General features: G+C 41.4%; 1 protein-coding gene across 16 annotated transcripts in view; it reads right to left on the reverse strand.

Annotated features, from left to right (window-relative positions):
- Positions 1 to 23,182, reverse strand: part of RGL1 (ral guanine nucleotide dissociation stimulator like 1) — a 118,650-nt gene that overhangs the window by 8,378 nt on the left and 87,090 nt on the right. For all 16 annotated transcript variants that reach the window (XM_068953609.1, XM_068953607.1, XM_068953606.1 and 13 more), the window contains 11 exons: positions 20,485 to 20,669; positions 17,060 to 17,184; positions 16,228 to 16,443; positions 12,182 to 12,285; positions 10,920 to 11,004; positions 8,330 to 8,419; positions 6,405 to 6,491; positions 4,915 to 4,947; positions 3,306 to 3,427; positions 2,503 to 2,592; positions 254 to 440 (listed from right to left, as the gene is read on the reverse strand). In XM_068953609.1, coding sequence (XP_068809710.1) covers positions 254 to 440; positions 2,503 to 2,592; positions 3,306 to 3,427; positions 4,915 to 4,947; positions 6,405 to 6,491; positions 8,330 to 8,419; positions 10,920 to 11,004; positions 12,182 to 12,285; positions 16,228 to 16,443; positions 17,060 to 17,184; positions 20,485 to 20,669 — 1,324 coding nt within the window. The remainder of the gene's footprint in view (positions 1 to 253; positions 441 to 2,502; positions 2,593 to 3,305; positions 3,428 to 4,914; positions 4,948 to 6,404; positions 6,492 to 8,329; positions 8,420 to 10,919; positions 11,005 to 12,181; positions 12,286 to 16,227; positions 16,444 to 17,059; positions 17,185 to 20,484; positions 20,670 to 23,182) is intronic.

Below are 23,182 nucleotides of genomic sequence, written 5' to 3' on the forward strand. Positions count from 1 at the left end.
CAAGAAAATCTGGTTTCAGGGAAGGAAAACTAATCTGCCCTGTATCTTGGCAACACAAAAGAGATCACGCAAAAAGCCTGACTGGATTGCTTCCATTTTTGTACATTTATTTATTTTTAGAGTCTCTCCATTGCACTAAAAGCAAGACTCCAGTCAAGACTAACAAATGGGCTTGAGCAAACATCTAGTTCCTGCCTGCAAGTATCGACAGTCCCTCATAGGGTATTTGTGCTGGCAACGAGTCCCAGACTACCTTTTTCTGAGGCTCATCAGGAGTGTCTATGGGAGTGATGCAGACTTCTTCAGATTCAGAATGATTAGACTCGCACGATGAAACACTGACAGAGTCCATGCTTTCACCAGAGCTCCCACTTGGAGTAGATTTGGGTTGCTCTTTGGTGGGTGTGCTATTGGCGATCACCTCTGATCCGAGGAACAGTCTAGTACAGAAAACAAAGCATAAACAGCCAGTAAGTGAAAGCAAAAGAGTGCTAGGTTGAGCAAAGCTGTCACTTGGTTCAAAAATCTAACTTTTTTTTTCTGTTTTGTTTTCCTATCTTGAGCAGCCTATTGTTTTCATTTCCTCCATAATGTTTATATGATTTGTCAAGAGAATTTCTTAAACACTAACACACACAATACCTTCTTGACCTAGTATACGTACCAGATGCAAGGCCAAATAATACGTGAGTGGTATGCACCAGACTCCCTTTCCATCTTTTAAATTCCCTTGACTTGCTTGCCAGGGAATGATTGACTTGATGTGTTTACAAACCATGGGAAGAGGTGCAAGTTAAAGGGCTGGCAGCTGGCTCCACATTACGCGCTCCTACGCACTGCTGTCACGTCCTGGTCCCACTGACTCAGGGCATCTCAAGACGTATTCAGTCACCACGAGTTAGTGGAAGAGTGCATGAAAGGTAACGCACGACCATCTACCAGGCAAAGGCCTTCCAAATGCAAATTCACCCCTGCTGCAAATTCTTTCACTCCATAAAGTTGCCCCAGATACCAGTTTTTCTCTAAGAGGCTAAATGTGCGTGTACCCAAAGAGGAGATCACAAGAAAGTGTAAATTATAGGCTCTCTCTCTCCAAGACTCATTTTTAAATGCAGGTCAAGTAAATTTAAAGGAGTGTCAAAGGAAACAAGCTTGTATAATGCATAAGGTAGGGGAACAAGGCGAATTAGATGTTATGTCAGCACCCAGTTAATGATTTAAAACAAGAAAGGTGTCACTCACTGTTTCCGAGAAGAATTACGATAGTCTCTTCTACACTATTAATTTGCAACATATATTCAGAGTGTGCATGAAACAATTCTTCAGACAAATATTGCACGGTGCAAACACAGATGATGCTATGGTAAATTACAATACCACAGCACTGAAAGGTAGTCCAAAAGGAGAGAATAAAGCCAGTGCTCAGCAGTGACGATTCTTACGCACAGCTCAGGCACGAGCCAAGCAGATGTATAGGAGAGGCAACTGAGTTCAGACACCTTCATCTTCAAAGTGCAGGTCCTCCTAACTTTTCACTACCAACTCGGACGGACTAATCGAAACACTTTCCAAACAGCTACCCTGATTTTTGGCATATCAGGGCTCAAATCTCTTGACTGAAAAGTCCATTCTTCGTTTAGACCCTAACCTGAAATACTACTGATGTGAAGCGAATGTCTACCAGCTGTTCTGAAGAAACTAGGCAAAAGAATCGAGCAGGAAAGAAGAGTTAAGAGCTGACAGTGCTGTTAAATTCACCATTTTTCCCCTTGTCTTGATCATGCCACTGGTATGTGGGAGTCCCTTCCTACCTCTTCTCACATCAGGTTGAAATTCCTCACCTTTAAGATATTTTTACTTTTGCCCCTTGATCTCTGCCTTTCATTCCCTGCCGCTTTCCCTGGATTCCTGCTAGTCTATTGTTTCCCTTGTCTCCTTAGCTACGTGCCACTGTTCTTCACCCACCTCCTGTTTGAATCTTTAAGGTTATTAGACTGAATTAGACCATGTCCTATGATTATTTTACTTCTCTAACTTGAAGGCAGTTCGGAAGATTATTTCTATTATCTGATGCCATTTTACTAACCTTAATTTTCATATTAAAATCCTGCAAGCAATTTTTGCATGTGTATAGTAAAGGAGACTAATAATAGGCCAGACTTTATCTTCATTTACTCTGTTTTGCATTCAGGGAAGTTATTACACAATATCATATTGAATTTATAATCCAGCAGTAAAATTGTTCCTTTTTCTGGCGCCTTAAAAAGGCTTGTTTTTGCTAATCTCTTTCATCATTAGTAATCTTCATGATTACTTACAACAATAGAAAGGGACCGTTTCAGACAGAAGTAAGAATTTCTAGCTGACAGTGTCTCTTTAAAGTAACACAATGGTCTGGATTCCCAGCCAAGTTTCTCAGCTAGTGAAGTGAATATTTCTTCTTTGATTTATTCAGGTTCATACTAACACACCAAAGGCCACTAGCCCCTCTGTTGTACTCACAGGCTGAGCCTCTTCACCATGCTTTTCCGAGGTTTCGGTGATGTGGTGCTAGTGTCAGCAGCTGCTTCAATCTCGCACGAAAGGCTGTAACTGCAGAACAGAGACAACTGGCTTAATTTTTAAAGACAATGCTATTAGCTATATATCTCAAAGTTGCAACATTCCAGAGAGATAGAGAAATCTTCAGTTATTCCCACTTCAACAGAAGATTGTAACTATACGGAGAGGAACTGTCCACATATTACCATTGCAAAGGGGATTCTTCACTCCTTTAAAATAGTTTTAAAGACTAAAAACGTCTAATATCTAGTAGATATTAAAACATGCCTTAAACAAGTTGTTTTGGGTTGGGCTAGCAGTGCGTGCAGTAGCATAGAACTCGGCAAGTGCTGCCAAAACCCACCAGAAACGCCAGGGATCTATTTAACCGGTCAGCACTCAACAAGCTGTGTGCTGCTTTGGCTACCCCGCTGGCAGCTTCTGCCAGCCGATCGCTCAGTGACTGCATCTTGATGTCCCTTGGGATTGTCCTCTGAGCACGCATGTCTGGGTGCACGGAGAGGCGAGACACAGCAGACTGTCGTATTTCAGTCAGAAACATCTTTTCCAATCTCAAAACTAAATCCTGCTACGTGTTAAACGGCTTTTCTACAGCTGTTTAGTAGAAGGCATATGTATTTTCATTCTCCTTGACTAGCAGCGTATGTAAGTTCCAGTAAGAGATTATCTAAAGCTCACATAGCTCATTCACATGAGCGTGGGATAAGAAAAGCCTGCTTCACCAACTGGATCGATAGCCTTACCTCTCTTCCTCAGTTAAAAGCTGCTGTCTCCTGAACCACTGGATGAATTTTTGGTCTGGTGTCATGCAATAGCTGTTACATGCAGATTGCAAGAGCTTGATTTGGGCAATTACTTCAAATTCCTAAGGAAATAAATAATCAAATAGGAATTTTAATTAGAAAACAAGATAAAGACTAGCAGAGACTCGTTCATGTGCTAAACGCATTCAACAACAGACCCAGGACAAACTTAGTGGGACCTCAGGTTCAGTTTCAACTGAGTAACTGGCTGTTTCAAGAGCCACAAAGCAGTTTTTCAAACAACAAAATCTGTCTTTTTTTGGTCAATCCTTAATGTGCATTGAAACGTGAACATTTTATCAAAGATGCACAGATTAGAAGATAAACATCTTTGAGCGCTAGAAACTGTACCATACCACAGAGCTTTTCCCAGGTTCCAACCAAAGTGCAAAATGACTGAACAGCAGCATTGCAGGTTGAAATCCTCTAGAAACATGAGTGGCAAAGGGTCATAGATCTTCACATTATCCTACCCACTCGCCTCATCCCTGAGCTGGGCAGATCAGCTCTGAGCAAAGACTCATGCTCTGTACTTAGGCAGTTCTCAGACAGCGAACGAGGAATAATTAGGGGTGCCTGTAACGAAAGCAGAGAGTCTGCTGTACTTTGTGCACTCACACTTGCACAAAATGAGGATAAAATGATACCCTTGGTATGACTGAATGGAATGTGCTACTCTTACATAACTCCACTTGCGTACATACTTTGCCAAAATAATTTTGCAGGAACCGATCTGAGTACTCGGCATGGTTCAGAGGGCAGCTTTGCTGCTGCTTTGTATGAAACTGGACTGATGACCAAGGAGGAGAAGCTAGTGTATCATTATTAATAGCCTGAGCCATGCAGCTGTAAATAAAAGGCAAGTTCAAGAAACAGTTTATAGAACTGGGAATCAGTTAAAGGAAGGAAATGGCTCCGTCACAACCAAATCAAAGTCTGCTTTGAGACTCCACAACAGAGATTTGGCATTATTTTCTTCAGACAGATGTGACCTTAGTACGTTGCCTCCTGCATAGCATTACTTCGCTCTTTAACCAACAAGGATCAGGCTCAAAGTAAAGTTTCATAGCATTTTTCCCTGCCTGGTACCTAGTTCCCTCATCTCTGCAGCCTTTTGTCTACACAGCAGCTTGCTGCAGCAGAAGGAAGAAGCTCACAAGCTGTATTTTCTGAAAAGCAACGTTCACATGCCCCCAGGTCTGATCCACCCTTGACCCACAGGACATACACGTGTAACTCTTTCCCATGAACATCAAATTGAGGCAAAGACATGTATGTGCCACAGATGTAAACGGGATGGAAGCAAGTGGCCTGCAATTCCTCTTCCCCTATTGTACACATCTGAAAAACAAGGTGCTCTTCCTGTGCCACACTTTGCAGTTTGGCATGGGCTCACAGCCTTTCAGAGGTCTGTTCTTCTTTCCTCATGTACAAATAACTCGAATTAAAATTAACAGCTGTTGTAAATGCCTGGGGAAAGTCAAAAACCTCTCCAAGAGAATTCTCTAGAAGCCTCAGTAAATTAAACATCACACAACATTCAACTTACCCTTCGCCTCTTCTCAAAATTTATCAGGCCACCCTGTTGGAAGCAAAGAAAAAGAATCAGAGAAGACCACATGTTCAGTTGGATCTAATCACAAACAGGATGATGAACTAGCAAAGCTAACGTAAAGCACAGGCTGCCTTGAGCAAGGACCTTTTCCTAAAAATAATCTGTTTTCAGATCTGGTAAAAACCATAGCACTTGTATACAAGTCTCCAAAGAATATTTGTCCTCATGGCCTAAATGGCAATCTGCCCAAGAAGAAAAAAGCCCAATACAGGAATGCTCACAAAAGGTGTGTAGAGATCAAGTCTGAAGAATGCTAGCACAGTTTTGCATGCAAGAAACAAATTTGGCTTTTGCCTACACTGTGACTCAAGTGGTGTTCCCAATGAGTTTCATAAACACCAGCTGAACCAATTGCACAGACAAATGGGAAACCGCAAAAAAGAAAATGGAGGTATATGAACCTTAGGCATGCTCACTTCAGTGCAGTTTCGCAAAAATACCAGCAACCGTTACTAGCCCAGATAGAAGTGGTTTTGCACTTTCTTATCATAAACATCAACACCAGCATAACCGAGCTTGAGCGCCTAAGGCATGGCTCCTGAAGTGTCTGCATTAATGGGAGCCAATTTTCAAAGGCATTGAGTACTTACAATTCATGATAGCTTCAGTACGAATGGAAGGTGGTTTAAGATGTCTGAAAATCTAGTCATTTTTTACTTAACTGTTTAAATACAGATTTAAGTGCCTAACTTCAGGTGCCCAGGTTTGTAACTGCTGATCTAATACAGAACCAGTTTCCTCCCCAAACTGTACATTCTCCCTTGCTATATATTTCTCGTTTCTCCCTAATTTCTCTGTAATCCCTGAAATTCACTTAGTTCTCCTCATTCCTCTTTGCACTGTTCAGATTCTTTAACCTTTGCGGAAGCTGTGGTCCCATCCTCGGTCTCTGTTACATGGCCAGGCTCTCTTGCCTTCCCTCCTTCCCTTCCTATGCTAGACTGGTTTCCCCCTGCTTGTTCAGCTGAAGAGAAAAGGGAAATAAAGCCTTTATCCGTCTGAGGGCTCAAATGCTTCTGAGTTGAGATAATACGGAAGAACTTCAGTGATCTGTCTGATGAGCTGAAGCTGTGATTCTGTGTATTTTCCCAGTTATTCACAGGATCTTTATACCTAAATGCTGTTCTCAGAAAAATAAATAAATAAAATAAAACAGAATAATGGGAAGCCGCCTACTTTCATCGCGTTTCTAACTAAAAAAGACCAAAAACAACGCTGAGCATGTCATTTTAAATAAACTACACTCTTGAATTCACACAAGATTCTTGTTACTAATAAAACTGCATATTCCCTCCATTTACTGAAACCACATTCCACCATTTGTCAAAACTGCATGAGAACCCAGTGAAAGATAGAGAAATGCATGTACCCAGTGCTGGGCAGACAGGGAGAATGTGTAGGACTCAAAAATTGTGCAAAATTACCTCGATATAGTCCTGAAGAGCTGTGTCAAGCATGGTCAGATCAGTGAGGAAGGTACCAAGATACGGTACTGTGCCCTGCATTACTCCCTGCAAATGATCACAGCAACGTTGAATTAATTGATTGAGAAACAGTAATAATGCACCAGCTACAATATTGCTGCATAAAATATGAAATAAAAGTATTCTGCTCAACAAAACAGAGATCTTATAAATGATATGGTTTCTCTCATCAGCGTCTCATCACATTATTCTCCATATCTAATCTAGCACTTAAATACAATTCTAAGGAGAACAGGCTGCTCGCACAGATATTAAGGAATAGTTATATATTTCAATACTGGTTCCATATACTGCTTTCCAACAGCAGGTCCTCAGGAAACCCTGCTTGTGGAAGGAGCATATGAGCACCAGTGAAAGGGTCCCACAGTCACCTGCTACAAAAGAAAGACCTGGGGAATGGTCCTGGCTAGCTTGTGTAAACAGTTTCTCTCTCTGGCTCATTGCTGTGGATTTCAACTTAATGATGTTATCAGATCACGCAATCACAGTCACAATTTTTTCCTTCTAGAAATGCACATCTTCCCCAGCCAGTTACTGCATTTTAATTAACTTAGGATTCAAATTTTAAACTTTCAGTCTGTTTATACATTTGTGAATGAAACGCTTGCGTTTCTGCCACGTGCACCAAAGGACCTGTATTTTTTCCAGTTAAACTGAAACAAAAATCATATTCATCACCTTTGCCTCCCTATCCCAGCTTTCTCTTCCCCTGCTCTTTTCCGTGTTTGCCAACTTTGAGACAAAAGCTGTTTTCAGTAGCAAATTGGAAAGCAGAGACATTTATACAAAGCAATCTCCATAAAATCCCATTCTCCTCTGTGCAATTTTCATGCTAATGTGTCAGAAGCTTCATGAAAAAGTAAATGAGATTTCTGCTATGGCCAGAGCTGATTTTCTTTATCATAAGAATTCTAGTATTTACATTACATATTTCACTAACTGAAAGCTGTGTGGTTCCCCCTGTACTTCTGGCTAAAGCGTAACAGAAGTAGTTAATGGAGTTCTTTCCTGTAGGACAGAATACAAGACAGTTGAAAGCAATGAATACGTGTTTATATTCATCAGTCGGTCATTACTCTTTCATTCGACAGGTTTAGCAAATTTTTGTAAGACATGAAATTAAGACCAAACCCTTGGCTCAGCGTGCATCCTGAACAGCTGGTTTGCATGTGAAGCAAATGCAAGCGGGGATGGAAGCAGCAGTCCCATGTGCCCACTCATCCCCTTGCAGGGAACAAGGGGAGTTGGGTGCCAGAGCACATTATGGGGCCTCTGCTCATGTTCACCAAATCCTGGAGTCTTTGACCAACCTCAGCACAAGCTCACCGAATGCACTGGATGTGCTGAAGTTTTGGATAACCACTTTCCCTGGCGCTTTGGTAAACAGACGGGCATTCCTGCAGTAAGCGGACAGCTGCCTTGTACTGATAACTGTTCCAGCTGTCGCAGCTTGACAGCTCAGCATAGCCCATACAGCATGTGCTGGTTGCAACAGTATAGCACAAATCCCATTTTGTAACTGTTTATATATACAGATAAATATACACTATATACACATGGTGTTAACTGCTTATCATCAACCACAGCATAAGGGAAATACAGCTTGAGGCAGATATTTTCAGGGACAAGCATTTTGACTGCATGCTCAATCTAAACTTCGGTTCACTTGCTTTGTGCAGGCTAATCAATAGCACTGATGTATTAGTGATATTTTTGTGTGACAAAAGGCACGCTTAAGTGCCCTATGTACTGCGCACATACTTTGTTAAATACCTTGCTAGATTTTGCTTCACACATAATTCACTAATGATGGGGTTAGTCACATTAGCAGTTCAGAAAGCGGAGGACAAGGAGACGAGACATACCATATCCTTCTGCAGCTGAAGTCGCCTCTGTGTTCTTTTCTGATTCTCTTTCACGCTACTGTCCAGATTTGCAAATTTGGATGTGCCTTCCTGTGAGGGAATGAAAAGGCAATTAATGGAGTTGATAAGGGTAGGCTGGCAACTACATTTGTGTAAAATAATCGGAAATACACCTAACTAATCCTGCTAGGTCAGCAAAAATATTTTCTGTGCAGGTACATGTATGTATATGTGCACATGCTAATTTTCTGAGGCTTCTGCACTGCCTGGGAATTTTGGCAAAATCCCACAAAATGACTATTAAGGGAATTTGTCTGCAAAATAGTTACAGTCCAGCCAAAGCTAAGTGGTATTGCATATCTCCGGAGAGTTTAAATCAGAGAAACTGAAATACAGTGCACATGTCCAGATGCTTCTCTGAACTCTATCCTGACACTCTTGATCTTAAGATCTCTCTTTTAATTTTCTAACCAGGACTGCTACAAGTAAACATCTCCCTCTTATGTAACACATCGCTGTTTTTCTTATGCCGAAAAATAGAGAACCAGCAACTAATCTTTGTGGCTTGTTGACTAATCCAAAAGCATGCAGGAAATGGAAGTAATAGGTTTTGATCTCCACAGTTCAAGCTTTCCTCTGAATGGATGGTCTGTCTCACAAAAGATCTCCAGCCTTTTTCATCCTGGATCCATATGGGATGCTGGGAGTTGCTGTTATTTTTTCCAGTGACCAGATACATGTGGCATGAATCATTATCAATGTCTTTTTAAGAGGCACAGAACAACAGCTTGCACTTGTCAAGATCCCCTCGTTACAACTTTTACTTCTCTCAGTCACAGTTAAATAAGTAGGTCGCTTAAAGTCTTTTTCTTTCTTTCCCTGGCTGTAAAATAGAAGCAAATGAAAAAGGAGTGCTGCGGTCTCAATTTCTTCAAGATACTGAAAGGTAAACTTGAGATTCTCTAACAGCGGCTGCCGGGCAGAAACAGAAGCTAAAACCGCAGCTTCACAACACAACCGCTGTTGGGGGAGGAGAACGTGGTGCTCCCTCTCCTCGCCGGCCAGCCTGTTTCACGCGGTGTTTTGTCTACTCCACATGTAAAAGTTTCACGGGATGGATAGGCAAGGTCAAACACAGCTTCCCTGAAGAGACTATTTATAGCGAAGGAAAACAAAGACTTTAATAAGGATTCAGTGGACAACTAATCCTTCAATCCAAATCGGTCCAAGATGAAAACTAGGAGAGATGTTCCAGCTATGCTGTAGAATTTTTCTCTGCTCACTGCTTTCACAATGTTTTGCAAATCTCCTGGCGGCAGCTGGGAGAGAGCGACTCGGCAGGAGCTAAAAGGTCTGGGCTGAGACTGGATTGTTGTTTTGTCTTTTTACTATTTAGTTAACCAAGCTGTTCTAAACACATACTCACAGTTTTCCTCTCTATTTATTATTGTCTCACCTGCTTTAAAATTAAACTCCACCTGTGGCTAAATAGATGATAAATAGCAACAGACTGACAGGTTCGAACGTGCTGACCCATCATTCCTGAGCAAAATAAGGTGTTTCGATATCAAGGCAATGTGGCAAGATACAAATGCCAGGTAGACTAGATAGACACTGTCAAAAAGTAAATCGGTTAGACAGTTTACAGAAAGTTTTATGTAAACAAAAAAATTTGCCATCAAAACTTCCTTTAGTCTCTGTATGATATAACCTTTCCTTGCTATTCTTTCTCAACTCCTTTCAAGTTCCTGAGCTTGTTGGGGTTCACCCAACAAGCATAAAAGTCAAACTCTGTCAAACAGAGCGTGCTTTGTTGGCCATCTGGCCACACACACAGCAGGAAGCCTGTTCTGTCAAAACTCCCAGCCCTGCTTTCTAGTTCCAAGAAAGGTAAGGGATAGTTGGAACATACCGGTCTAATCCCTCAGCTGAAGCTAAATGGCATTGTTCCAGCGAAGTCAAAGGCGCTGCAGTAGCACAGCCCAGTTGAGAATCTTGTTTGGAATCGCTCTGCACTCATGAGTGCAAATTTGAGCCTTTTAAGATTTACTCAAGGGCTGCGCAAGCTAGCTGTTTCTCTCTCTATACAGAGCAGTAGGAAGCCAAAGTGTTATTTAGTAACTCATCTTATTACATTGTGCAGCACCTGTTGGCTTCAGTGCAAGCACAGCTATGCAGCTATCCTTGAGCTAGACCTAGCTGTGCCCAAGGGAGTATTAACAGTTACCAAACCACAACAGCGTGACATTCCACGTGAGGGGCTTCAAGACTGATGAAGGCCCTGAACTACTTTCTTGTGAACAGGTCCCCACAGAAATCTGTGCTGCTGCAGCCTTGCTGTTTGTGGTATTTAAGCCCAACAGGCTACCGCTAGTGTAGATCTTTCTAGGAACAATGAAACGGCCTCTCATCCCAGCAGAAAAGCATGGGGTTTGTTTTGTTTGTTTGTTTTTATAAGCCACAGGTCTGTCTTCTCTGAAGCACTGCACACAGTAGTTCAAGGAAAGATGAGTTTTGGCAACGGGTTAGAAAAAAGGCTAACATCAGCACTGATTGAGATTACAAGCCTTGCACCCAAGCTAACTCTCACCTTCATTAGCAACTCTCTACTCGTCAAATAATTGTCGTGATCCGAGAAGATATCAGACAGCTCTTCAAACATCAGCATTCTGTCCCTGTGTAGGGAAAGATTTGCATCATTTTGGTTATTAGCAAGCACTCTAAATTCGATTAGATTTCTATTCAGCTTTTTTTCTGATGAATGGATAACGGTCAAGCATATAAAAGATAACAACAACAGGATGCATCCGATGGGATTCTGCACATCCCCTAGGAACCCTTCTGAGACTCTCTGATGCTCCCAGGACAGCCAGGCCTTATTTTACAGCATCACAAAGAAACGCTGCTGTCAGCACTTGGACCCTGAGCAGGGTTTTCAGTAACACCATGGTATGAGATTCTTCCAGGAAAGGGGATAGATATGAAAGAACAGAACAATAGCTGTGAGAGGTGTCATAAGGACCTCATTTTTGCTCTGTTCCAAGCCCTCAGCGGAGCTGCTAGCTTTTGACTGGACAAGTCCTTTCTATTGCCCAACACTGTAAACAGAGATGGCAGTATTTTGAACAGAAACACAGGTGACTGGAAGGGGAAATGCAGAATTATACTGCACAGCAGGGCGGCATTTTTAGGTTAGCAGAAACATTCTTCTTTGCTTATCAAAGGCAAAGCAGAGAAATCTATTCCTCCTAAAACACATGAGCAAACATCATCTTTCCTATGCAGAGATTTCTGGTGTCTGCTGCATGCAGCAAACATGCCTGGCGCACAAAAAGCTACTTCCCTTTAAGAAACTATCTTCAGTATCTGAATTTTGCAGTTACTATCTTCAATATCTGAATTTTGTAGTTTGGGGATATACTCTAAGGAAATCCCAGGACTAGGAGAGGATCGGTGAGGGTTTGTAGGAACCTAGACCTTCTTCAGCTTCACAGGAGAGAAGACAGCAGTCAACTACTATGGTGCCATTTTGCGGACCTGAGAGCGGTGTGCACGAGCTGGGTAAGTAACTATTTCCATATTCTCACAAAATCTAGAAAGGACAGAAGAATCTCAAGGTCACTGAGGACAGGCCTCCCCCTCAACATCAAGCAGCTCAAAGCAGTCAGACCCCTAGTAAGGGTTTTGAGCCTCACTGCAATGAGAGGCTCTTCTGAGAAAGGGAACACAAGTCCATGGAGGAGCTGAATGGGAAGGCTGCAAAGGACACAGCCAAGAACACCGAGCTTTGTTGTTGTTTTTGTTCAGGGCTAGCTGCAGAGGCAGAGAGCAAGGGGAGAGGGGGAGGCTTACTTTGGAACAGAAGCCCAGGTCTTCTTTAGCCGATAGATGGAGTTGGACTGCAGTGCTGAAACGATGGCCCTCAAGGAAGAAAAATTCTTCAGGATCCGACATTCCTGTGAAAGGAGCGGTTAGAAACGGAGGAGTATTAAATATCAGCATTACAAGCAGGTTAGCGCTCTTCTGTTTGACTGGTGTCATGGCTGCTACGCATTCTTAGTGCTAAACAGGCAGCTGTACAAATATCGAGCATCAAAAAAAAATCATTCCCCTCTCCAGCCACCAAAACACTTGATGGGCTTTGGCACTTGCATCTTGTTTTCCTCACTTTCATGTACTTGTGGTGATGTTGCAGTGTTACAGCTTCAGGTTCCCCCAGTACAAATAAAAGTGGAACTGAGGCCATGAAGCCAGGCTAAAGACTACAAATGTTTCACTTCTATAAACCCTTTCATATTTACCAATCCCTTTTACCCTTTAGGGGGAAACACCACCACCACCACCACCACCACCAGGCTTTGCCTCTTTGTATGTGGTATTTACAATGTTAACCCTCAAACATCTAAGTGTCAATTAAAAATAAAAAGACATGCAAAGGAATAACCTGTTATACAAGTATGGGCACTGTTTACGAGAAAACCTTCCAAACTGCTCTGGACTTGGGATCAAATCCTAACAGAGAGATTGGTTCACAGACACTTCTCTCGCAACTTCTCTGTGACAAAAGCTGCTGTAGGAAAAGTATACTGAAAAACACTGTCCTGCAAAGAACAGCCTCGATTCCTGCTAAAGCGGATGAAAGCAAGGAGGGGAGGAAAGCATGGCCTGTGACCAACCGACTCTTCAGGCAACTCCTGTATATCTGTTGGCGGCTCACGAGTCAGAGCACGGGAGTCACAGATTTAAGACAACTCTTGCCTAGACAAGCCCTCACAAACAGGTATCCGTACATGCAAATTAAGCAGACAAAACACCTCAATTTGACTGTTGCATATAAATGAGAACATATTCAAACTACAAATCTGATCCTGCAAATATCTATGGACCCGATTATTACACTAAGGTAACTGCATAATACTGATTATGTAAAGGATCCTTACAGCGAAAATAAATTGTATTTATTTCCTTTGTAGCATCGCTGCATAGGACCGAAGAAATGTAAAGTGAGCTTAGTATAAATAAACGTCAGACCTTAACATACTAGTAACTGCTCATACAAGTTGCATTAAAATTGATTGAGCAACTCAGCGAAGTACATTTACTCCCATATATTTATCTCAAATATTTTTGTGCAACACAGGAGGCTGCATTTAACAAAACGTGGCTTAAAAGACTGACAAGGCAGAGAGCTCTTAGAGTAGGTTGGCAGTTAGGGTAGATCAAGACCATTACTTGAGTTCAAGGTCACGCGGTAGGACACCCAAGACCTATAAGCTATTCTTGCACAGTTTGGGGCCAAGGGAGTCACACAACAGCTCTTCTTAAGAGACTGACACGGCAACACTTGAGAACAAAACCTTTCTTTATGTTCCCCTTGGAACTCCAGCTGGGGAGAACATGGATTTAGAGACACAAATCCTTAACATCTCGTTTTCTCAAATATAACAGGAGTTTAGACTGGAAGCTCTAGTCTGGAACCATTTTGATTTTGACCTAATTGCATGTTGCACAATTATTAACACGTTAGGAATTAAATATTGAATTTTGTGTTCCCAATGATTTAACTTGACTACAGACCAAATTTTAGCAAACTCAACTCATTTTTACGTAGGAACAAATTTTTAAACTGCTTTGAACAGCTTTGCTTCATGCTGTGTCCTTCAGAAGGGGGAAACCAGAAAGAATCCTGGGCATACTGCTCAGAAACAACTTTGATTAAAAAAAAAATAAGCATAACAGGATATTAATGATTTCATTTTTACTTTTTGTTTGTAAAGAAAATATTCTGTGCATAAAATTGGCTGTTCTTGCTCACGAACTTTTGATCTAGGTGAAGTTGAAAGGGTTGGCAGTTAGAAGAAAGTATCCAGTCTCTTCGATTACAAGACAAACTGAATCAGAAAGTCATGAACAGATAACAGATGTGGAATTCCATGCTGCTGCGTTACAGAGTTAGTTGTCAGTGAATAACTGCACTTTAATGAGTGGATTATTTTCTAATTCAGGCCTCTAACTATTCAAACACTCACTTGCATGCACAAAGCAAGCAACTTCCTTCAGAAGTGGGCAGCTAAGTATATACGCAACTAGCTGTTCTACATGTGCAATTATTTTGTAGAGTGTGCACATGCATTTTTCATGTGCTTAGCTAAGACTGGAGCACTTAATTATGTGTGTGAGTTAAGTAAAGGAAGAAGTACTGGATGAACAGAGGTGGAGGACAAAGTTCTCCATCCAAAAAGCAAGTATTATGAGACTGGTGACTGTCCCAGCTTCCCCGGACCTTCCTGCTGCCCCCCATGATAAGCAGGTAGCTGCACAGATCTTGTTCTCAGATTTGAGCCAGGGGTGCCCTGTAAAGGCCCATTTAGCCAGTACCCTCTGCGAGCTGGAGGCGCGCACACAGAAAATAGGAATGAAACTTCCTAATCCATTCACATGGGCTATAAAGCAGCCATCAGATGATAACAAAAGCGAGTCGACGTAAGTGCCAAAATAGAGGCGAAAGACTATTTCCCCATACCAGTTTCCTGAACCATGCAGTTGCATGAGTTTAGGTGCCAGTACTAACAATACTGTCTCTGGAAGCATAGAAGTGCATTGCCAAGGTTGGAAGGCCCTCTGTTTGGCTTGAGCTTTTTATGACTGCTTATTTTGTATAGCTTTGAAAGAATCCGTGTGATTCTTAAAGCAAAGTCAACACACATCCATATTAAAGTGCTTTAATGTTCTTTTGAAAAAGAGATTTAGTTCAGTGCCAACAGCCCAGCGCTGTGAAGGAGACCTCAGGAAGGTTACAGTAAAATAAAAGATAAAATCTAAGAAATTAGCAAACTAGAGTTACATAAAGAAGGTAAGCAAAACTATTTTATGCAAAGATTAGGAAACACATAGAACCTGCTTCAACTCCTTTGTCTTGTAGCAAAGAGTAAAAATGTGTTAAAGAGAAACGTAAGACAACGATGAAGTAAAAAGGTAAGAGGAAGATAAAACAACAGACAAGGTTCTTGACCCAGGTTCCATTTGTAATCTTACTTTTTTTGACTTTTTTTTTTTTTTTTTAAACAACATCAGCTGGTCTGTATACCCAGTGTAAACAGTAAATTATTCAGTTAAGCAAACACCATTGAGCTTCAAGGATTTTTCAAAACAAAAGACTATGAACAATAATTTTGTTTTTCCCACGTTAGAAAGGCTACTACTTCTTAGCAGTAAATTAGCTTTGTCTGTAATAACTTACCTAAGACTTAGTATTTACTTTACCTTCATACGTATATATAAACACAGTTTGTGCTATATCTTCCACCATACCTGACTTCAAGTCTTACAGTATTCACAGATGCAGGAGAGGGAGTGTGACAGTCACTGACTGAATAGTAACATCCAAAGGCAGGTAAGCGCAAAGCTTATTCTGACAGTGCCCACTCTGCCTGCACAAGTGCCAGTTCTGCTTCGCTCCTGTTAACCTTCACCTGAAATCAAGACTAACCTTAGGGTGACAGCAGCATACATTCACAGCCTTCGCTGTGACGAGCAGTATTTTCTTCTTAGGGAACTGGACTGGTTTAATTTATACCTATCTTACCACAAATGTTACGTTAGCAAATACAGTGCCCTTCCTGTCTGCAAGGCAGAGCATCTCCCTCATCCATTAATTAGCGCTCTCAGCCCTGCGAAGAGGCAAGCATCAACCTCATTTCCACAGTGGGGAACTAGGGAGGAGAGAGGAGAGGCAGCGCTTCACCTGATATTACCAAGAAAGTTAGCATCAATGAAAATAAGTAAGATGTGCCCTGGCCTGGGACCAAGGCATATAACCCCTCCTTCCCTCCCACCAGCTCTGTCATTCAGAAGCACCTGCATAAGGAACATTAAACAGTCGAGGATAAATGCTTTACATGTGCAATATGAATCCACTTCTCAATGATCTTGGCTCTCTGCTGTGTTTTGAGTTCCTTGCTCTTCAGGATAGTGCTGACAACACATTTGGTAACTGCATTGAACTGAGAGATGGTGGCTCTGATGGTAGGTGCCAGGTGCTTGTTCTCTTTCTTATCCCTTCGAGACCAGATGCATCCCAAACAGTGGTGGGGTACAACTTTCTTAAAGAGCTTCTAGAGTGAAACAGAGATGTATGCAAGTCAGCAGGACTCTCCTAGATCTCTACTGCCCATAAAAGCAACGCACGCTTACAGTCCAATGGACCTAGTCCAGTATGATATTAAAAGACAAATATTTATTTTCTCTTAGATTAAAATACACTTTCACGTATTCTTTATAGACTTGATGACAGAAAAGAACTGTCAGCTAAATGGCCCTGGGAAAATAAGAGACACCTGTGTACCAATTGAATAAGCAAAGGGAAAACTTTTATATAATAGTATTCTGAAAGAGACCAACACATACAAACCAAATTAGAGAAGAAAAATTAGAGCACCTATACATCTTTAGGCCAGGTAATGATACAGTCAAAATGGGATATTCTTCAGGTGTCGAATGTTAAACTTCACCTTTGTAAAAAATAAAAATAAAAATAAAAGGCTACAGAGTATACGTTCTCGCTTTTTAAAGACTTCAGAATACCTGAAGGAAACAGTCCAATGAATGAAGTAGGTTTGGATAACTGGCCTGTTTTGAAACACTATCCTTACAGCAACATCTTCTAAAATCTTTTTAAAAGCCCATCACTATTGCCCCTAGCATTTCAAGTAGTACATATGCTCTACATACGGCATCCATGTATGTCAACTGCTCTGCCACGAGGTCTTCTTGGAAAAAAGAGAATTCTTCTGGAGCACTGATCTCCATTTCCTCTTCATCATCTAGATTCCATGGGGAAGTGCTATGGAACCCATCTGTCCAGAATGGAAAATATGACTTAGTAAATTCATACACCAAACAGTGATTCAAAGGAACTTTTTTTTTTTTTTCCAAATCGTCACTGTATGTATTGGAGTAGAGCCCCCAAAGGGTCCTACCTAATGTAATGGCCCCACTGTGCTACAAATATTAGTAGGAAAAAAACTATGACCAGAAAAATAATTTGGATAAATGAAAGGTAGAAGAAAAAAAAATAGTTAGAGAGAATTGATCTTTTCACAGTCTCTCAGCTGGAGTGGCTCAACTCATCCACCAACCATTCTTCTGCAGAAAAAAACAAAAAAACAAAAAACCCTTTTTTTTCCCCCAAGAACAAAAATTTCTTATAAGTATTGCAATTCTGTTAACCTACTTTTCAGTATTTATGCATTTTATAATCTGAAAAAAAATCAAACTGCAAAGGGACTAGACTGCAATTATACCCCAGAAATACTGGGTTAGGAGTACTCTAATATTCAGATTTCCTCTCTCCCACACAGAAGGAAAAAGAGTTACCAGATTCTCTTGGCACCATTCTCACCTTCAAAGGGCTGCATGGATGATATTGAAGAGAGGGCATTCCAGTACTGCTCACCTTCCTCCTCTGGGAAGTCTTCCCAGAAAAGGGAATACAGTGAGCGTCTCCAGCATTCAGCTGAATGCGTCTACATTTGCACTGAGCAGCAGGGGGGAGATGAGAGAGGAGAGCTCTCCTCACCAAGGGACCAGACTCAGCACAGAAAAGGTGGGATTTCACAGACGCTCTGTGCCACCTTTTGGCTCCCAAAAGTTTGGAACAAAATCACGTTAAAAGACAAAGAAATACGTCCTTATTTTCCATGGTAGAGGAGGAAGTCAAACAGGAAATCCCTGAAAATAAATTATCTCCCTAATCCCTTTTACTGTAGGAAGACCAAAAGAATGAAAAAAGAAATAGAATGGAATTTCCCACTTGCTGAAGACTAACAGTAAAAGTACTGGGTTTACTACTAGTGCGTTTTCAGTAATGAAAACAAGCAGTATATTTCAGAGTATGTCGTGAAACATACTCTGAAATCGTATCCAATTAAAGGAGAACAAACATTAAAGTTGCAAGAGTAGATAACATGATACTTCATCACTGTTTTTCGAAATACTTGTTTTTCTTTCTTCAATAATTTGCCAAACCTAGTTATCAATGTAAACTACTACAGTTTTGATGTAACAAATTAAAGCTATTGGCTGTATCTTGATTTCCATCTGTACATTCCAATTGCACAATTTATTGACAGAGCTAAATGAGATAAATGGAGACCTCCATTCCAGCCGTATTTTTCTGTAGCTCATTTATAATAAGAAGTGTAATTAAATGGACTTTTATTGAACTGTTACAAAAGTCAAATTTGCTTCTCTCTCTTTATAGCTATATAACTCCTCATTTTCCTTTCAGCTCATGAAATTCAACTCAAAATCCTCACCACTGAGTTGCAATCCTACTCGAAAACTCAATAGTTCCCTTAGAACCAGTTTCCTGAGTGCTATGCAAGCTTTTCCTTTGCCATGCCCCTTTTTCTCTCTTCTCTCTCATCTTCATAACGTGTAACCAGCTTGCCCTCTACTCCCCAAAACGCTGGAATCCTCTTATGCAAAGAGTACCTCATCGTCTTCAGATAACTCTGATCCATTGAGCCCTCTAAAAGCCCCACTGCCCTCCTGACTTCACTGATAGCAACCGCATGCCCCTTTGAATGCAGCCTCTCACCTGCCTTAGCCCACATTCTCCGCGCTGCAGGCTCTTTGAGGCACGTCTTATCTACGTACCTGATACTGCAATCTAATCTGCTGGCCTGGACAATGGTAGCATTGAATGGAGGTCTCGCTACACAAACCAGTCTGTAGGATTAGGACCTAAATTTGCAAATTTACAGCACAATATAAACGTTTTAGAAGAACAATTATCAACAACTCTTCAAATCTAATTGTAGACAACACCTTAGGAGTTTTGAATTAAATCTCTGAAACAAGCACAGATCAAGCTACCCTAAAACTCTTCTCTGCAGGCCCACCACATTAAATGTGTTCTCCTCCTTTTATTTTGTTTTAATTAACAACTTCTACTCTGCCAAAATTTGGAAAATGTGAGAATTTAAACGACCTGTCTGTAGCTCAGAAGAGAACCTTTTCCAATATTACTTCAGGAAAAAAAAAAAAAAAAGCAGAAGCAGAGCTGCTGGGAACCTCTGCTCACTTTGAACAACCGTTGGATCAAAATATAGCCCTTCTGAATTTTCTTTGTTTGACCTGTGAGAACCAAACCCAGGAAAGAATATCAATAGGCACGTATCAGCAACCCTGTTGACTTACCCGGGTTCAATAAGGAAAATATTTGGGCTTTGTGCAGTACTCCTTTTTCTGTACGTGTCAATGACTGAGTTAATTTGGCATTTCACCATATCATACATTGACATGGTATTTCTGGAACATCCGGCAGGTATGATTTTATGGGATGAAACGTTTCTTTTCTGTCATTTCCTTTATCCTTTATTTCATGAATTATTCCCTCTTGCCCCTCTGCCAAAGCTGGAAGTTGATTGTAGTTCTCATTCACACACTGCGTGAGCTCCGACAGCTTTTCAGCTAATGCCACAGGAAACTCTAACCCGGGTAAGGGCTATGTGTCAGGCTTGACGCTGCACACAGCATATCTATGTTACTACAGTTCACTATTGTTTCAGTGGATTGTGACCCCCAATAACGTAAGTTTTTCCTCTGTCCTTGGATACTAGCAGCCAGCCACTTAAATAGGAAAAAACAGCCACAGACACTTCCTTTGACATGATGGTAACTAGGAAGAGAAGCTTCATGACAACAAGGCTTATGACTCAAGCTGTATTTTGCCACAGCCCAGTAAGATGAGCTCTTTATTTTGGGGTTTGGTGGGTTTCTTTTTTGAAATGAGAAAACCAACTGAAGAGCACCTGTGTTTTTTTTTTTTTTTTTAATTTAATGACACAGGGAATCTATGACAATTAACCACTTAGCTGCTGTAGCAATCTCAAGGCTTTGGCTGAACATTGGAAGTGCTGGAGCTCCCAATTCTCCCTCAAAAGAACAGGCAAAGGAGCCTATGCTCCACAACTATCCCACCCAACGCACAACCTGCTGCAACCTCATTCAGAAGTCTCTGACCGTACTAGAGGTACCAAGCTATTGTCAGTCAGTGGGAGAGTTAATGACACAAAACCCCAGACAATTCCCTGAGGTACCACGCAATCTGGGAGAACAGAAAGGAAGAAAGAAGCTGCGAGCAAGCTTACTGTCATTTTCCACTTCTTGCTTCTGGAACTGCTCCAAGAGGTTCTGTGCTCTCCTCTCTGGGTCAGAGCCGGGCATACTCCTCTTAAGGTAATCCAGCAATTTCAGCAAACACGGGTAGTTGGGTGGCTCTCTGAAATCCTCAGAACACTGGTCAAGCCAGGCTCTTAAGATCGATGCTATTGCACTGAAATCAAATACAGAGAGAGAACACATTGGCTGTATACAATGTATGCATCTATACAATAGTACGTATGTGTATCTAAAGCAATAATAAAACAACAGTCAGACATTCATACCCTACGAGGGTATGAAGACAGTACGAAAACATGCTTGAGCAAAGAATTTTGGTTGTTCTTTTTATGCATGGAGCCTTATTAAAATCTCGCTCAGATTTTGCCAGGGACTTCAGCAAAGTTACTCCTAATTTGCACTACTACAAGTGGATCCTATTATAGCCCAAAATGCAAAGTAATGAAGAATCAAATCCATTTTTTTAAGCTATATTAAGACCATAAATTCAGGATCTCAAATAACGACTGATAAAACAACTCAGATGATAATAATAATAGAAATAACTCTCTCCTAAGCATATAAAGTCACCATCTCAAATAATATTACTGGCATTCTTTATATCTTGCTTCCTCATATCGCACTGTTTGTCAAGTTAGCAAAATCAGAACTGCAAATTACCTCAGAGTTAAGTGTTGTTTAAGCAGATGAAGCATCTTTTTGCTTAGCTACTGTACCTTGACCATGTTTGAATCCCTACCAGATGTTATGCACACAATCAAAAGCATAACATCATTCCTTAATAACTCTAGGTTTGATTCACTCCTGTGCCAGCAGGAAAAGCTGTGCCCCAGAGAGGCTGCAGTGCTTGCACAGTCACCGTTCCCCGGGATGTTGCAGAAGAATACAGAGGAGGAAACAAGGTTTCCATGGCTCCTTCAGAGTTCCTCCAGCAGCAGCTGCCCAGCGGAAGCGCTAAATAAAACGCTTCCTCTGGTGCCCTTCCTCTCATTAATCACCATTGCCCAGTTTCGTGATTTATCATATGATAAAAACGCATAACGTAAAAACATGTGAGCAGAACTTGGATTTCAAGGGCAGCTTTTTAGCCTTAGCCTGAAGGCAAGGAGCAGCAGTCAAATAACACCATCCAAGAAGGTGTCTCACTCATGCTGTTGGTGCAGGAAAAGGATGCTTAAGAGTTACAGGGGCTATGGGAGGTTGTGGTTCTCGTTCAGGAAAGTCATCCTGGACCTTCTTACACACAGAGGGCTTATGAAGCCAAAATAAGACACCCACTACAGAGAAACATCCACGGCCAACGCTTCTACAGACAGAGAGATGGGGATAAACCGGTGCTGCTGAATCAACAGGGCTTCCACCCTGCCTGAAATGGAAGACCAGTTTCAGTGATCTGCTCATCTACTTTTCCTGGCTTACGTAGGTTTTCATCCACACCCACCTACTACTGTGGCATTTAAAAACTACACAAATGTATGTATAGGTGAATTTCTTTCAATCCCACCTTTGCAAGGATTTTTCATTATTTCAACCTGATGCTGCAAAGAAATAGGACTTTCAGTTTAGCCTATGGTTTTCCAGAAATAACTTACAATGCTGCTGACAATTTTCAAACAAGGTTTAAAACGGAACAAGTCGGGAAAAAATAACTGAGTTGCTCTAAGTTTTAAGAAAGTTTGTGTCTGGATAGAGAAAAGCAACCAACTTATTTTTAAGACTAGGAGATTTCAGATTCTTAATAGCAATCTGCTGGTACATCAGCACGTGTATTTTAGCGTAGCAATCAGCACCGGCCGTAGCACATTTTACTGGTTAGCGTGTCACAGATGGCATACCAAAATACTTTCTAAAGAGAATTTAGTTTACATGAGCTGACAGGGGGACTGGAGGAAATGACCTTTGTGTACAGTCACATAACATGATGCACAGGCCAGGGCCACTGTTTCCTGATTGCCTACCATGGTGCTGAGAACAGGACATAATATGAAAGGGGAAAAGCTGCCTGTTCCAGAAGAAAATAAAACACTAAAACTTCCTGAGAAGAGGAAGTCCTGAAGATTTCCTCTAGGACATCGAAGCCAACCCTCTATTGCAAGGCTGTTCATGCCAGGAATCATAAAGACTGTGGCAAGGGAGGGAGGTGAGCTGGAGTTATCGCTTTAAAGCGAAGCGCGGGAGGTGTTCAGGAGAGAAAAAACATGATTCCGTAGGGAAGCAGATCTCATGAGCTCCACCACCGTCAGAAGAACAGCTAAGGTGATCTAAGGGATAACAGTCCTGACTTGCAGCAGGTCATATATGGTTCTGCAAATACTTAAAGAGTTGCGCTTGTGCTATGTGGTTAGATCCAGAACTTAGTCCCTCAGTGACTATATTTTTCACATCTTCAGCAAACCTCCCACTAGGGGCACCTATTAAACTTTCTAATGATTCTGTTTCACGATACCCTCATGTGATGAGAGCGTACCACGTTTCCCTCTATATTACATGAAGGGGAGAAGGGCTATGTTTTCAACAAAAGCCACTAATCACAGGTATCCAGTTTGAGACACTGATGTGTCCGTCCAAGGCGCATGAGTGGTCTGTGCTCAGGACAGTCAGGCCCCAGCCTTTTAAAGCACAAACGCTCAAAAACATAGTACGCATAAGGACACGCTCTGAGTCTAT

Source organism: Struthio camelus, chromosome 8, assembly GCF_040807025.1.
Source record: "Struthio camelus isolate bStrCam1 chromosome 8, bStrCam1.hap1, whole genome shotgun sequence".
Classification (NCBI taxonomy): domain Eukaryota; kingdom Metazoa; phylum Chordata; class Aves; order Struthioniformes; family Struthionidae; genus Struthio; species Struthio camelus.